Source organism: Halyomorpha halys, unplaced genomic scaffold, assembly GCF_000696795.3.
Source record: "Halyomorpha halys isolate HHAL.00 unplaced genomic scaffold, Hhal_1.1 Scaffold132.1, whole genome shotgun sequence".
Classification (NCBI taxonomy): domain Eukaryota; kingdom Metazoa; phylum Arthropoda; class Insecta; order Hemiptera; family Pentatomidae; genus Halyomorpha; species Halyomorpha halys.
This window is the reverse complement of record NW_027109437.1, coordinates 527,704-540,042: the sequence shown is the minus strand read 5'-3', so window position 1 is coordinate 540,042 and position 12,339 is coordinate 527,704. Positions and strand designations below refer to the sequence as shown.

Here is a 12,339-nt window from a genome sequence, read left to right as displayed (position 1 = left end):
AGCGTATGTTGTTAGCACTGTGTTAGGGTGGATTGGGATGTCAGCTGTATAAACCGTATAAAGAATGGGACCTAAGATACTATCGTTAAAGGTAACGGTCATATTGTCAAACGATTTTTTTTTTATTTAATATTAGGTAATCTCTGTAACATTCATAATATCATCATATCTATACTAAAATATATAAGCTGATTTCATTGCAATAGTTAATATTAGGAAATATATATAAAGAAAAATAAAATAGATAGGGAAAGAAAAAATATATACAGATTCTTACTCAATAATGATAAGAAATAATACTAGACATGATAAAGATATAAAAAAATTAAATTCGTTATATATATTCGAAAAAAGTTAATATATTAGAAATAAATAAAATAAAAAAAAAATAGTGAAGTGGTACTGTAATGGTTACCAGGGCGGTGCGGTCTGTAAGGAAACGATGTAGTCGACCGGCTTTCAAAGCAGTTTCTGGAACTGGAAGAGTTTCTGGAATTAAATTGAATTTGGTGAATGACACAAATCTTCCTTGTTTAATTGTAATAATTTATTACATATAATCAACAACAACGTTTCGGGAATATCCCACATCTTCAGGTTGCTGATAAAAATATTTTATATATAATTATCTCATATTTTGTCATTATTGCTACTTTTTTTAACTTAAAACTTTTTTACTATTAACAGATATAGATTTTTAGGAGAATCTGAACGCAGTGAAAATGGTTTATTAATTCGTTGTAGTGCATGAAAATGGTTACTGTTGTTAATGAAAATTAAACTGAACTCACTTAGGTGAATAAAAGCTCTTCTTGGTTTTTCTTCTTCCTGGTACTCTTCCCCAGTTAAGGAGCCACTTCACAGAGTTACTCTCGTATGATAATCTTCATTGAAGACGGGAAGAAAATATTTGCCCAGAGAAAAAATTACTCTCTCTCCTTTGCTTTGGGCCACAGTTAGCTAGCGAGTCTTTTTTTTTTCTTGGCCACAAGGAGCGCTGGTGGTACTTAGGCATATGCATATTAATAACAGGCATGTGCGTTAATTGTGGGAGCCACCATCTTGTTTATATTTTCCTTTATAGTGGAACAACATCGCTTTTTTATAACTGTAAGATATGAGATTTTCTGGAAGATTATTGATTGACCGTGTGTAAAGATGAAAGGAATATGGTCCGGGTGCGGTCAAAAAAACTCAAATAGTAGAATTATACTATTTTAATGAGCCAACGTTTCGCCCCACGTTGCAGGGCTTCTTCAGGGCTAAAAAAGGTACAAACACATAGTTACATAAGGAAAACAAAAACATAAGTGTAAAATAACAGGGGTATAAAATGTAAAAAAGTAAGATATAATAAGAAAAATTAAAGGTAGTAAATAGTAAATGTAAAGGGTAATAGTAACAAATAGATAACAAAAGAAATATTAAAGAAAATACAAATAAAGAGATGTAAAAAGAAAAAAGAATACAAATCAAATGATGAGACAGAATGCATACCTATTCTGACGGCAGTCAAAACTAAAATGACCGTTGGTATTGGGAGGAGTGGGGACAGCAGTAGTGCCACAACAACGAAAATAATTTGTAAAGTAAACATGATAGAACAGTATTTAAATTAGGTGAACAATAAATGGAAATATACATTAAATACATACATTAAAACAAATAGAGAAACAAAGGAAAAGTAAAGTATAAGTATACCAACGGTCATTTTTGTTTTGACTGCCGTTCAAAATAGGTATGCATTCTGTCTCATCATTTGATTTGTATTCTTTTTTCTTTTTACATCTCTTTATTTGTATTTTCTTTAATATTTCTTTTCTTATCTATTTGTTACTATTACCCTTTACATTTACTATTTACTACCTTTAGTTTTTCTTATTATATCTTACTTTTTTACATTTTATACCCCTGTTATTTTACACTTACGTTTTTGTATTCCTTATGTAACTATGAGTTTGTATCTTTTTTAGCCCTGAAGAAGCCCTGCAGCGTGGGGCGAAATGTTGGCTCATTAAAATAGTATAATTCTACTATTTGAGTTTTTTTGACCGCACCCGGACCATATTCCTTTCATATGAGATTTTCATTAGTAAATTTGTAAGTTGTATAAATATAACTATATTTAATAATTTTTATATCTAAATTACAGTTCTTTATTAAAATTTCATAAGAAATCCTTTTATTATTATTTTTTATCATGCATCTGCTCAATATCTCAAAGTAGATTTTTGTAATTCCAAGTTAGATTGGATTGGAATCATCCGATGAAAGCATTTACATCTCTAATTTTTATAATTACCTTGATCATGCAAAAAATTACTGTGAATATTTAATGACGAACAATTTCGAAATTTAATGGAGAGGGAGATAGGCATTTAATTTTTTTTTGCTACATATCTCAAATGATAACATGCTAAATTCAGTTTGTGATTGGCTAATTAGGAACACAAATGGCGGTCGATTTGGCAATGAGCCATTTGCATTGGAAATGACCCATTCCATATTTCCATATCCGTCAGAGCAATTAATTTTCTCGGGTCACAGAGCGAGTATATTCTCTCTCTCTCAATAGCATTATCAAATATTTTATTATATAGTATTCACCGATAGTGCAAATTATATAAGAAAATTATATTGCGCAAATTATATTGTTCTGTTTTGGCCTTGTTGGAATTAGCTATCTACTTATGGAATGAGCAAATACATTTTGCAATGTACAAATTTGCTTACATTGGTATAATTTTATTTTTTAAATTTTATTATTATTGGCTTGACACACCGTGGTGGGCCGAGACCGCTCGCGATGTACTAAGGAACTACGCGTTTCTTGACGTGGTTTCTATAGGGATGGATTCGTCACATCCACGACTATTTTTTTTTTATTACCGCCCATAGGCTCGTGGGCCTCACAAATTCCCGGGCTGTAAGTTAGTACTGTATGATGTGCTTGAAAAAACCCGGGCAGGGCCGGGGAATCGAACTCACAACCTTTGGATTGGTAGACAAGCGCGTTGCCACGCTGCTACCGCCACCTCCCTTATTATCATTTTTATTTATTTATTTATATATTTTTTCTTATTTTGATGTTTTATTTGTAAACGTTTTCATTTTAAAAACTGAATATTGGAGTTCTATCAATGGGTAGATTCTCCACATATTTGTATCATGTCATAATATCACTTACAGCAAATTTAATTGATGTGTATATATGTATACAGTTGTAAATAACAATAAATAAATTATATGAAAAAACTGAAAAATAATTTTATTGTTTTATCATGGGCCCCAAGGGTTTTAGTAATATGCGGGTTTAATCCTACGCTATTGAGGTATGATGTGAATATGGGCATTGTTGAAAAATATGGATAATTTTTAAATTGTTGTGCAATACTAACAGTTCAAAGACATTTGTTTTGAAATAAGATAGGAGTGGTTGAGCCTCGTGTAACTTATTCTCAGCCTTGTTAATAAGACCTCCTCTCAGCGGCATTTACGGCTGTGGGTACCCAACGTTTTAGGAGATGCAGAAAATAAAAATGCTATCGATTTAAAGATCGTGTATCGATTTATTTTAAAATTTCTGACTTCTAACGTAATAGGATCCCTTAATATGTTTTAGGAGATTCGTAAAATGAAAATGCTATCAATTTGAAGATCGCGTATCGATTTATTTTAACTTTTCTAATTTCTTACATATTCGACTTCCTATATAGGTTTTTGGAGATGCAGAATATGAAAACACTATCGACTTTAAAATCGTTTATCGATTTATTTTAACTTTTCTGATCATTTTAGGATCTCTTCATATGTTTTTGGAGATGCAGAATATGAAAATGTTACCGATTTTAAAATCGTGTATCGATATATTTTAATTTCTAGCATATCAGGGTCCTTCGTATGTGTTAGGATATGCAACAAATGAAAATGATATCGATTTTATGATCTCACGCTCGTATACGGAATGTTATACTTTTTTTTTCGAATAACAGTCTAAAAACTAAAAACAAGAATACATTTCTTATTTATTAGTTTGTTTTTTTTAATTGGGTTAACATTATTAAAGTAAAATGAAAATGAACATTTAAAAAAAATGTAGTTAATCTATATCAAAGCTACTTAAAATATGCTGAAATATAGTTTTGTGTTAAAAGTTAAGTTCAGCTGGTTTAGTTCTCGCATCCCTTTAGAAAACAGTAACGAAAGTTGAACCATTAGGAATTTTAATTTTTTCAACTCACAAGAAGTAAATAATAAGGCTGCTGTTCTTTGAGTGAAAAAGTTTACTTAAAGTTATTAAAATTAAAAGGAAACTCCTAAGGAAAGTAGAGAAAGAAGATTTTCTTGAATATTTAAAAAGAGACATCTTAGAACAAAATGTTTCCGTCCTGTACACCAAACTTAGTTTTATTATTATTATTATTAGTATAAGTATAGTTAAACCTTTATACAACGGACACTCACGGGGAATATGATTTTATCTGCTGCACAGAGGGATTCTAGGAAGGATTAATATAAAAAGAACACAAGAATGAAATAAAGATGTGTTTCTTATCCGAAAAAATAAATAAAATTGTATATCTATTGAAAAAAAAATTAAAATTCAACTAAAAGAATTTTAAAAAGAATCAATACATCATATTCTACACATTTTATTTGAATGTGCTATGTATCGAGGTTTTAATATTCCGACGACAACAATATGGTAAATGTGGTTATAGATTTAGCCACATCTTCGAGGATGCCTGTTCCCCCAGATACCACTGTCAACACATACAGAGGCACCTGTGTTTGTGTACCGCACTTGGTCTTGTGTGTCAGAGCTTTTCGCACATCTCTTGCTATATACCGAAGGAAAGAAGCCAATTAAGCAGGTAAAAACCCTTCCTAGAACTTTCCCATACCCTCTCGGGCCTAGGGTAGACGCTTAACTAGGGGACGTTTTGTCAACTATGGCCAATGAGGAATTAGATTCGGTAAAGGTAACACCTCTAAGGGGAGGTGGGAGACCAGGAAAAAAGTATTGAAAACAACAGAAGTAACTAGACGGACTAGAGAAGAGCATGGACTTGGAGAAGTCGACAGCACTCACGGCAAAGACACATCCACGACATGAATCATCCAAGGCAGAAACTATTAAGATATATTAGGTAACAATTCATAAAGTTTTTTTTTTTTAATAATTTATTTATTGATATTTACAACTGTATACACATATATACAACAAGTAAATTTGCTGTTGGTGACATAGTAACATGATAAAAACATGTGGAGAATCTACCCACTGATAGAACTCCAATAACATTTCTAGAGAAGAAGATCTCGAGGCCATCTTCTTTTCAGACGCCTAGAAGGATTATTAGGTAGTGAAGGAGAAGCCAGGTTAGAAACAAGTGGATTTGGGTGGTTGAGAAGTTTATTATGGAAGGAACGGTATCTGGTTCTGGGCAAATCGGCAACATATGGAATATTGAGGTCCTGATGGATGACTTGATTTGTGACAAAGTAAGGAGCATTAAGGATTTTACGAAGGATTTTGGACTGTAAGGATTGGATTCTGGAGGAATTTGATGGTTTAGTGGAGCCCCAAAGCTCAACTCCGTATGTCCAGATAGGCCTTATAATAGTCATGTAGATCAGTCTTTTGTAATGGATTGGCAATTTAGACCGTTTGTCCAGTAAATGTTGCAATAGTCGGAATCTACGAGCAGTTTCTTGTCTTTTTAGTCTTGTATGAAGATTTCATGTCAGTCGTTTGTCGAGATGTAGTCCTAATTCATAAAGTAATTCTATATTTTATGGAAAAACAACTATCTGAATCATTTCAATCATTTTAATAACATCATTGTAAATAAATACTTATCAATCATTGTAAATAAATACTTAGTTCCTTTATGTAGTTTATTTACTACTATATTACGCAGTACCACCCCTTATTATATTATATAATTAATGGTACCAAATTTTATAAATATAAAAGTATTTAATTGGTAACTGGTAAACACACAAAAAACTCTGGAACGAACCCAATTATAATAATAGTTATGCTGGACTCAATATAAATTAATTAATTAACTTATTTTTGTATGTTTGCCTTCAGCTATTCCCAACCACCGTTTTATACTCATTAGTTGAAGGACATAAGTATAGTATAGTGTGCGTAATACTATTACGGATTTAATTGCAAAAAAGTATTATCTGAAGATATGCAAAGATCATTTAAAGAATTTGTTGTGAAGGAATAATTCTTCTCTTTTACACTTCGCAACACTCATAAAAAAGTTCTATAATAAAATTTAAATAAGGAAAAGATTGAATTAAAACATCAGTCAGGACTGTATTAAAAATTTCCTGTTTGGATTGTCCAACTATTCAGAAACTAACTGTGGGTCCGGAATGGAGGGGTTGAAATGCATTAGAATTATAATATAACTTTTTTATTCGGAATTTTAATTATATTGTATTCAGTTTTAGAGAGGTGTCCGTTAAAAGAAGTTACTATACTACACATTTAAACGTTTTATACTACTAATACTATTCAATGTATCAGAAGTATTATCTTTGTATAATAAAAGTGGGTTGTACAGTTTTTCAATGTTCACCGACGGTCTTTGAATTTCATTTTTTTTATTATGATATTATTTGGTATTTATTATGGTATTTTTTTTTGTGTCCCTACTCCTCTAAGGAGTGGTAGCAGCGGTAGCAGCGTGGTAACGCGCCAGTTTACCAATCCACTGGTTGTCGGATCGAATCCCGGTCCCACCCGGGTTTTTTTCAAGCACAAAATACAAAACTCAAGGACAACCTCTCCCCGGGCATTTGTGAGGCTCCGTTAGCCAATCGGTGGCACTCACAAAAAATAGGCGTGGGAATGATGAACCCACCCTGTGAAAAAAAAACACGTCAAGAAACGTGCGATTTATTTCCAAATAATAGGAATATTACGTCCTAATATTGGGAAATTCATCGCGCGAGGACTTAGGCCTCCATGGTCTATTGCCTATAGAATAATATACTGAGAGAGAAATACTTTATTTATCTATGCTGCCAAAATACATTAGGTTGCTATCTCACACAGCATACTTATCAATCCGTAATCAGACATATATAAATTACACATACATGGTATGATCAGAAAAAAAAAGATACAATAATAAGATATAATAAACAATTTTTCCCCCCTACAGTTTCATTTTACAATCCAATTCGGTATGTACAACAACTACAAATGTTTCAATTCATTCCTATTTTTCTTTCTCATTTCTGCTCCTCCAATTTCACCCTTTCACAATTTTTTAATTCACCCGATCAACAAATTCGCTCTCCGGAATTCACCCTCCTAGATCCTAAACAAATTCAATATTAGACGGCAATGTGAGATCAGACCATCATTCATAGTCACAGCAGTAGATCAGTTTACCAAAAACAAACAAATAGGTACATTTTACGAGAATAAGACTAACACATAGATTAAAAGGAAAATATAATAAAAAACCGGTTACAGGAAACACTTGAATGGATAAATAAGTATTAATAAAATAAAATAATTTAATGAATAAATACGATAAAACACACAAATAGAGAGGTCAACATATTAAAATAAATAAATAAAACAAAGAATAATCTCCGAGCTAATTCCCATGCAGGTGATGGTGTATGATCCCCAGGAAGTCCAAAATAATATTTTCCGCCAAGATCGCAATATCCCCAATGCTAACTCCTAGGCCTATATCTCCTCTAAGGACAGTTTCTTTATTTGTCTCTAGTGGCATCAATGGAATCGTCTTGGTGATTGATGATGGTTACTAATTTATTATGATTGAAATGATATTTATATTTTAAATTATATCTTCCTTTTTAAAAGTCTTCTCCTTTGTTTTCAGAACCGGTGACAGAAATTCTTGGCGGTCCCGACTTGCACATCCAGAGAGGAAGTACCATCAACCTGACCTGCCTTGTTAGGTTCGCGCCTGAGCCACCACCACAAGTTATTTGGAGCCATAATCAACAAGTGAGTTCTTAATGTTCATTATTTCTACTATTAGATATATTATTTATTATTATTAATTTTTGATAATTATTTAGAATATCTTTGAGACTTACAGTAAACAATAGCTCGATAATAGTAATTTTCAGTGATTGTTTCAAGCTTGGATGAAGGAGATGTTAAGCTGCTAGGAAAAGTGAGGCTAAAAAGGCAGGCCTCAGAACTAAATAGGAGACATTCTTATTAACCCCAACTTACATCTGAGCTCCGAAGGCGTGGTTAACTCCCATTTTGGCTCCAATTTTTCCAAAGAATAGAGTTTTCTATTCGCCTGGGTTCAATGGATGAAATGTAACTACTTTCTATAGTCGCTAGAGCAGGAAGTTGGCTTAACCCTACTTGTTACGGCCAACATATGGTCCATAAATCGATTACATGAACCTATGAGTTTTTTATTAAATAAATCAAAAATTTATATCCTTTTTTGTCTCAACACTTTTATTTTTCACCAGTCCAACGTTCGGCCATTTTAGCCATCCTCAAGGATATCTAAATATTTAACAGCTTATATTATATATTCATTTTTAACACTTATAAGAACAACATTATTCACTAACAATATAACATGCCTTCAATATAATTTCTTCCTCACATTAATTTAAAGTTACTTTTACAGGCTATTCTGCCCAGGTCATTTTCTTTATTATAAGTTAAAAACCTATTTATAAAGTCAATTATTAGAGAGTCATATTTATTATTAATAAACTTACTAAGCTTAAGTCTAGTTACCTATTTTTTCAAAATTTAAAATCAAATATATTTATTTTTTCTTATATAAGATTATCCACAATTAATACACAACCATATACCAAACTATTTATAACCTCCCACTCACACAGGTCAGCCTTGTTTTAAAATTAATTAATTTTATTTCAATTGCATTTTTGTCTCAATTTGGTATTTATTTAGAATAAATAAATTATTTAGAATTAGTTCTCAAAATTACATTATTACATTTAATTGTAAATAGTAACAAATTTCTCCATTTATTTTGCTTAAAATCTCTGCATAATGTTGGTTTAAATTCTTAGTATCTGTTTTAAAATTAACTGTGTAATTGATTATAATTAATATGATTTTTATTACGTCCAAAAACAAAACGGTTTTTTATACTGAAAATAAACAGATGACTTAACGTCTCAGTGTGCGCTTATATCGACTTCATGATCTCCTCACTACGCATTCGTAGTTGCCAGCATTCTCCGGTGTCTTTATCATCTTAGCAAGGCTGACTACTTCGGCTCATCCTACAAGAGAACAAGGCTGGCGTACGTCCTTTTTTCGATCTACCTCCACGAGAACATCCACACAGGACTACAACCACAACCGAAGCCGAAATTTGGCTGTTCGTTTCTTTTGTTTTCATTTTTCCAGGCCGGAGGACCAAAATGTTACGGCGGGTAGGCGTTCAAAAGGAACCTTTACTAGCCCAACCGTGAGAAGTAGTGAAAAGAAAAGAAATGAAGAGCAGAATTTGGTTATTATTGTACTTTAAAATAAGAGGAACATAATAAAGGAAAACAAAATATAGAAAATATACAAACCAGAAAAAAAGTACAAAGCAAATCTTTTTTTTTTTTTATATTTATTTATTGCTATTTACAACTGTACATTTAGTAAATCTGATCTAAGTAAAATTGGAGTGTTACAGGCGTGTAGAGAAACTACCCATTGGTAGCACTCTAATGACATTTTACATTAGCTGGTCTCGTGGCCATCTTCTTTTCAGGCGCCTCGGAGGATTGTCAGGAATGGAAGAGGATGCAAGGTTAGAAACTAGGGGGTTTCAGTGGTTAGAGAGTTTATAATGGCAGGAGTGATATCTGGTTCGGGCTAGATCGGTTACATAGGGAACATTAAGGTCTTTATGTATGATTTTATTTGTGACAAAGGAGGATTTGTGAGGATTTTGCGAAGGATTTTGGATTGTAAGGATTGAATACGGGAGGAATTCGAAGGTTTAGTGGAGCTCCAAAGCTCAACTCCATATGTCCAGATTGGCCTTATTACATTCATGTAGATCAGTCTTTTGTAGTGTGTTGGAAGTTTAGATCGTTTGTCTAGTAAGTGCTGTAATAGTCGAAATTAACGTGCAGTTTCCTGTCTTTTCAATCTTGTGAGGATTCCAGGTTAATCGTTTGTCCAAATGTAGTCCAAGGTAGCGGATCTGTTCGACAGAGGTAAGAGTAACATCATTAAATGAAACTGTAGGGCAGTCAGTAGGTTTAAAAGCAGACTTAAAACTATTACTAAAATTAAATAATTGAACAAAAAAGAGAAAAAAAGTCTTATATCACCGGTGATTGATGGGGCTCCGGTTGTGGGTAGATTATATCCTGGTGAAGATAGTTTTGAAAAGACGTATGTCTACCCGCCTTGTACTCTTAGAGGATGAGCCGACGTGGTCCACCCGCCGTGAAGAAAATGACTAAGATGGCGAAAATGGCCGACTGCTAAGATTAAATGGATGGAATAAGCATAACAGCCGATGTGTGTGCACACCAAGAGACTCACAAAGTGTATATTTTATTTTTTACAGCATAAAAAACTAAAGAGAACATATGCTTATTAAACACTAAAAATATATGTTACACAATCGATTTTTCATTTCGTTAAACGATGTGTTGGCCGCAACACTACTCACTCTCCTTCAAATAAAAAGCCTCACCAATGAATGGAAGATTAACGTTAAGGTTAATATAAATGTCCGTCATTGTAATCTAAACTGAAACAGAAGACAGCCTGTGATTGGTTCGTACTCTTACCTTACGTCTCTGCCACCCCCCTGAAAGGAACATAAGCCATGCCTTTTTTGCTTCATTATTTCTGCCAGCTTACTCCCCCCTTTCAAAAAGCTAATAACAAACTAAAAAGGTTATATTTTAGAAACTTAATTTAGGTGTATTCTGAATTTTCTTTTCTAGGAAGGCAATTATATTCAATTTTTTTTAAAACGCTGAGGTGAAGAAAACATCCAATTATATATTACTTATTCTACCTTTTTACTTGTACGTTTCGGGGTTTACCCCATACTCATGCACTATTGTACCTCATATTTGTCTATTGTGGAATTTTTAAACTATATGTACATAAATGACAAAATTTCCATTTCTGTTTACTTCTGTGCCTGTATCCATTCCAACTTCTACCATTTTCACTCTTTAAACATTAAATTGACACGAAAATACTAGAAACAATTTAAATAGTATTTCTCTCTGTTTCACTCTTCCAGTATGATGATAGGGAGCGATTTCATTTTCTTGAGTTCTTGACGCTTTTATTCATTCTGGGTCAGCAATAGCATTTAGTCTTGGAGGGAAGATGGTAAGCTGCCAGGATAAGTGAAGCCAAATAGTTGGCCCTATTATAAACACCGAGGGTGTGGCACAGGAGTAGGGGCCAATCACTGACTGTGCTTTGTTCTAGTTTAGAATTAAAACAGCGGACATTCTTGTTAATCTTTATATAAATCTGAGCTCCGAGGACGTGGCCAACGCACCTTATTGACGTATCAAGTTGGAATATATAAATTTAATTACCAATAAACCTAATGCAAACCATTTGTCGATCGAAACGTAAGAGGATTGTGTTAGATACGATCTCAAGAATTTTTGTTTTGTTTGGGGTCAAGTTGCGAAAGATTTGTTGGGTAGTACTATTCTAAAAAAAAAAAAAAAACTATTGATATTAAATCTTTGTGTTTGTTAGTCCCATATAAATATTATTGTTAAAATATAGGTTATGATTAACTTTCAACTAGAGAACTATACACTTCTCTCCCTCAAAGCAACAAGTGAGAGGTTGGCCACGCCCTTGGAGATCAACTTCGAGGTTACAAGATTTCTAAAGTGAAACTTCTATTATTTCTATGATGCCCCTGGAGGAATCATTGGGCTCCACCTTTTTTAGGTTCACTTTTCCTGGTACTTACTCTTTATACTCCATCCTTCAAACAATTAACTTAAAGGTCAGTTAAGGTGCATAACCCTATATATCTGACTCAGCATTATCCCCTTCCACCATTATTGTATTTATATCCCCCTGTTACAGAGCTAAGGAGTTCATTCAGTTATTAGAGTTGTTACTTTGCTATTCGTAGTAATAGTGTAGTAGTAGTAGTGTATATTTTGTAACTTTGATACCAATAAAGTTTTTTTAAGTTCTTTCCGCGGTTACGTTCTTTATCTGTCGATAAGCGTATCGTACCCATTTTCGTCTGCCAGACTCGTTATTAAATAAAATGTGTTTTTGAGACGCAAACATCCCAATATTTATAATTATATTTATAT

The 12,339-nt window shown here is 32.8% G+C and overlaps 1 protein-coding gene across 1 annotated transcript in view; it reads left to right on the top strand.

Annotated features, from left to right (window-relative positions):
* The window catches only part of LOC106678270 (zwei Ig domain protein zig-8), a gene marked incomplete at its 5' end in the record, with an annotated part of 249,351 nt that overhangs the window by 180,547 nt on the left and 56,465 nt on the right, over positions 1 to 12,339 (top strand). The window contains 1 exon segment of the mRNA XM_067047614.1: positions 7,887 to 8,014. Coding sequence (XP_066903715.1) covers positions 7,887 to 8,014 — 128 coding nt within the window.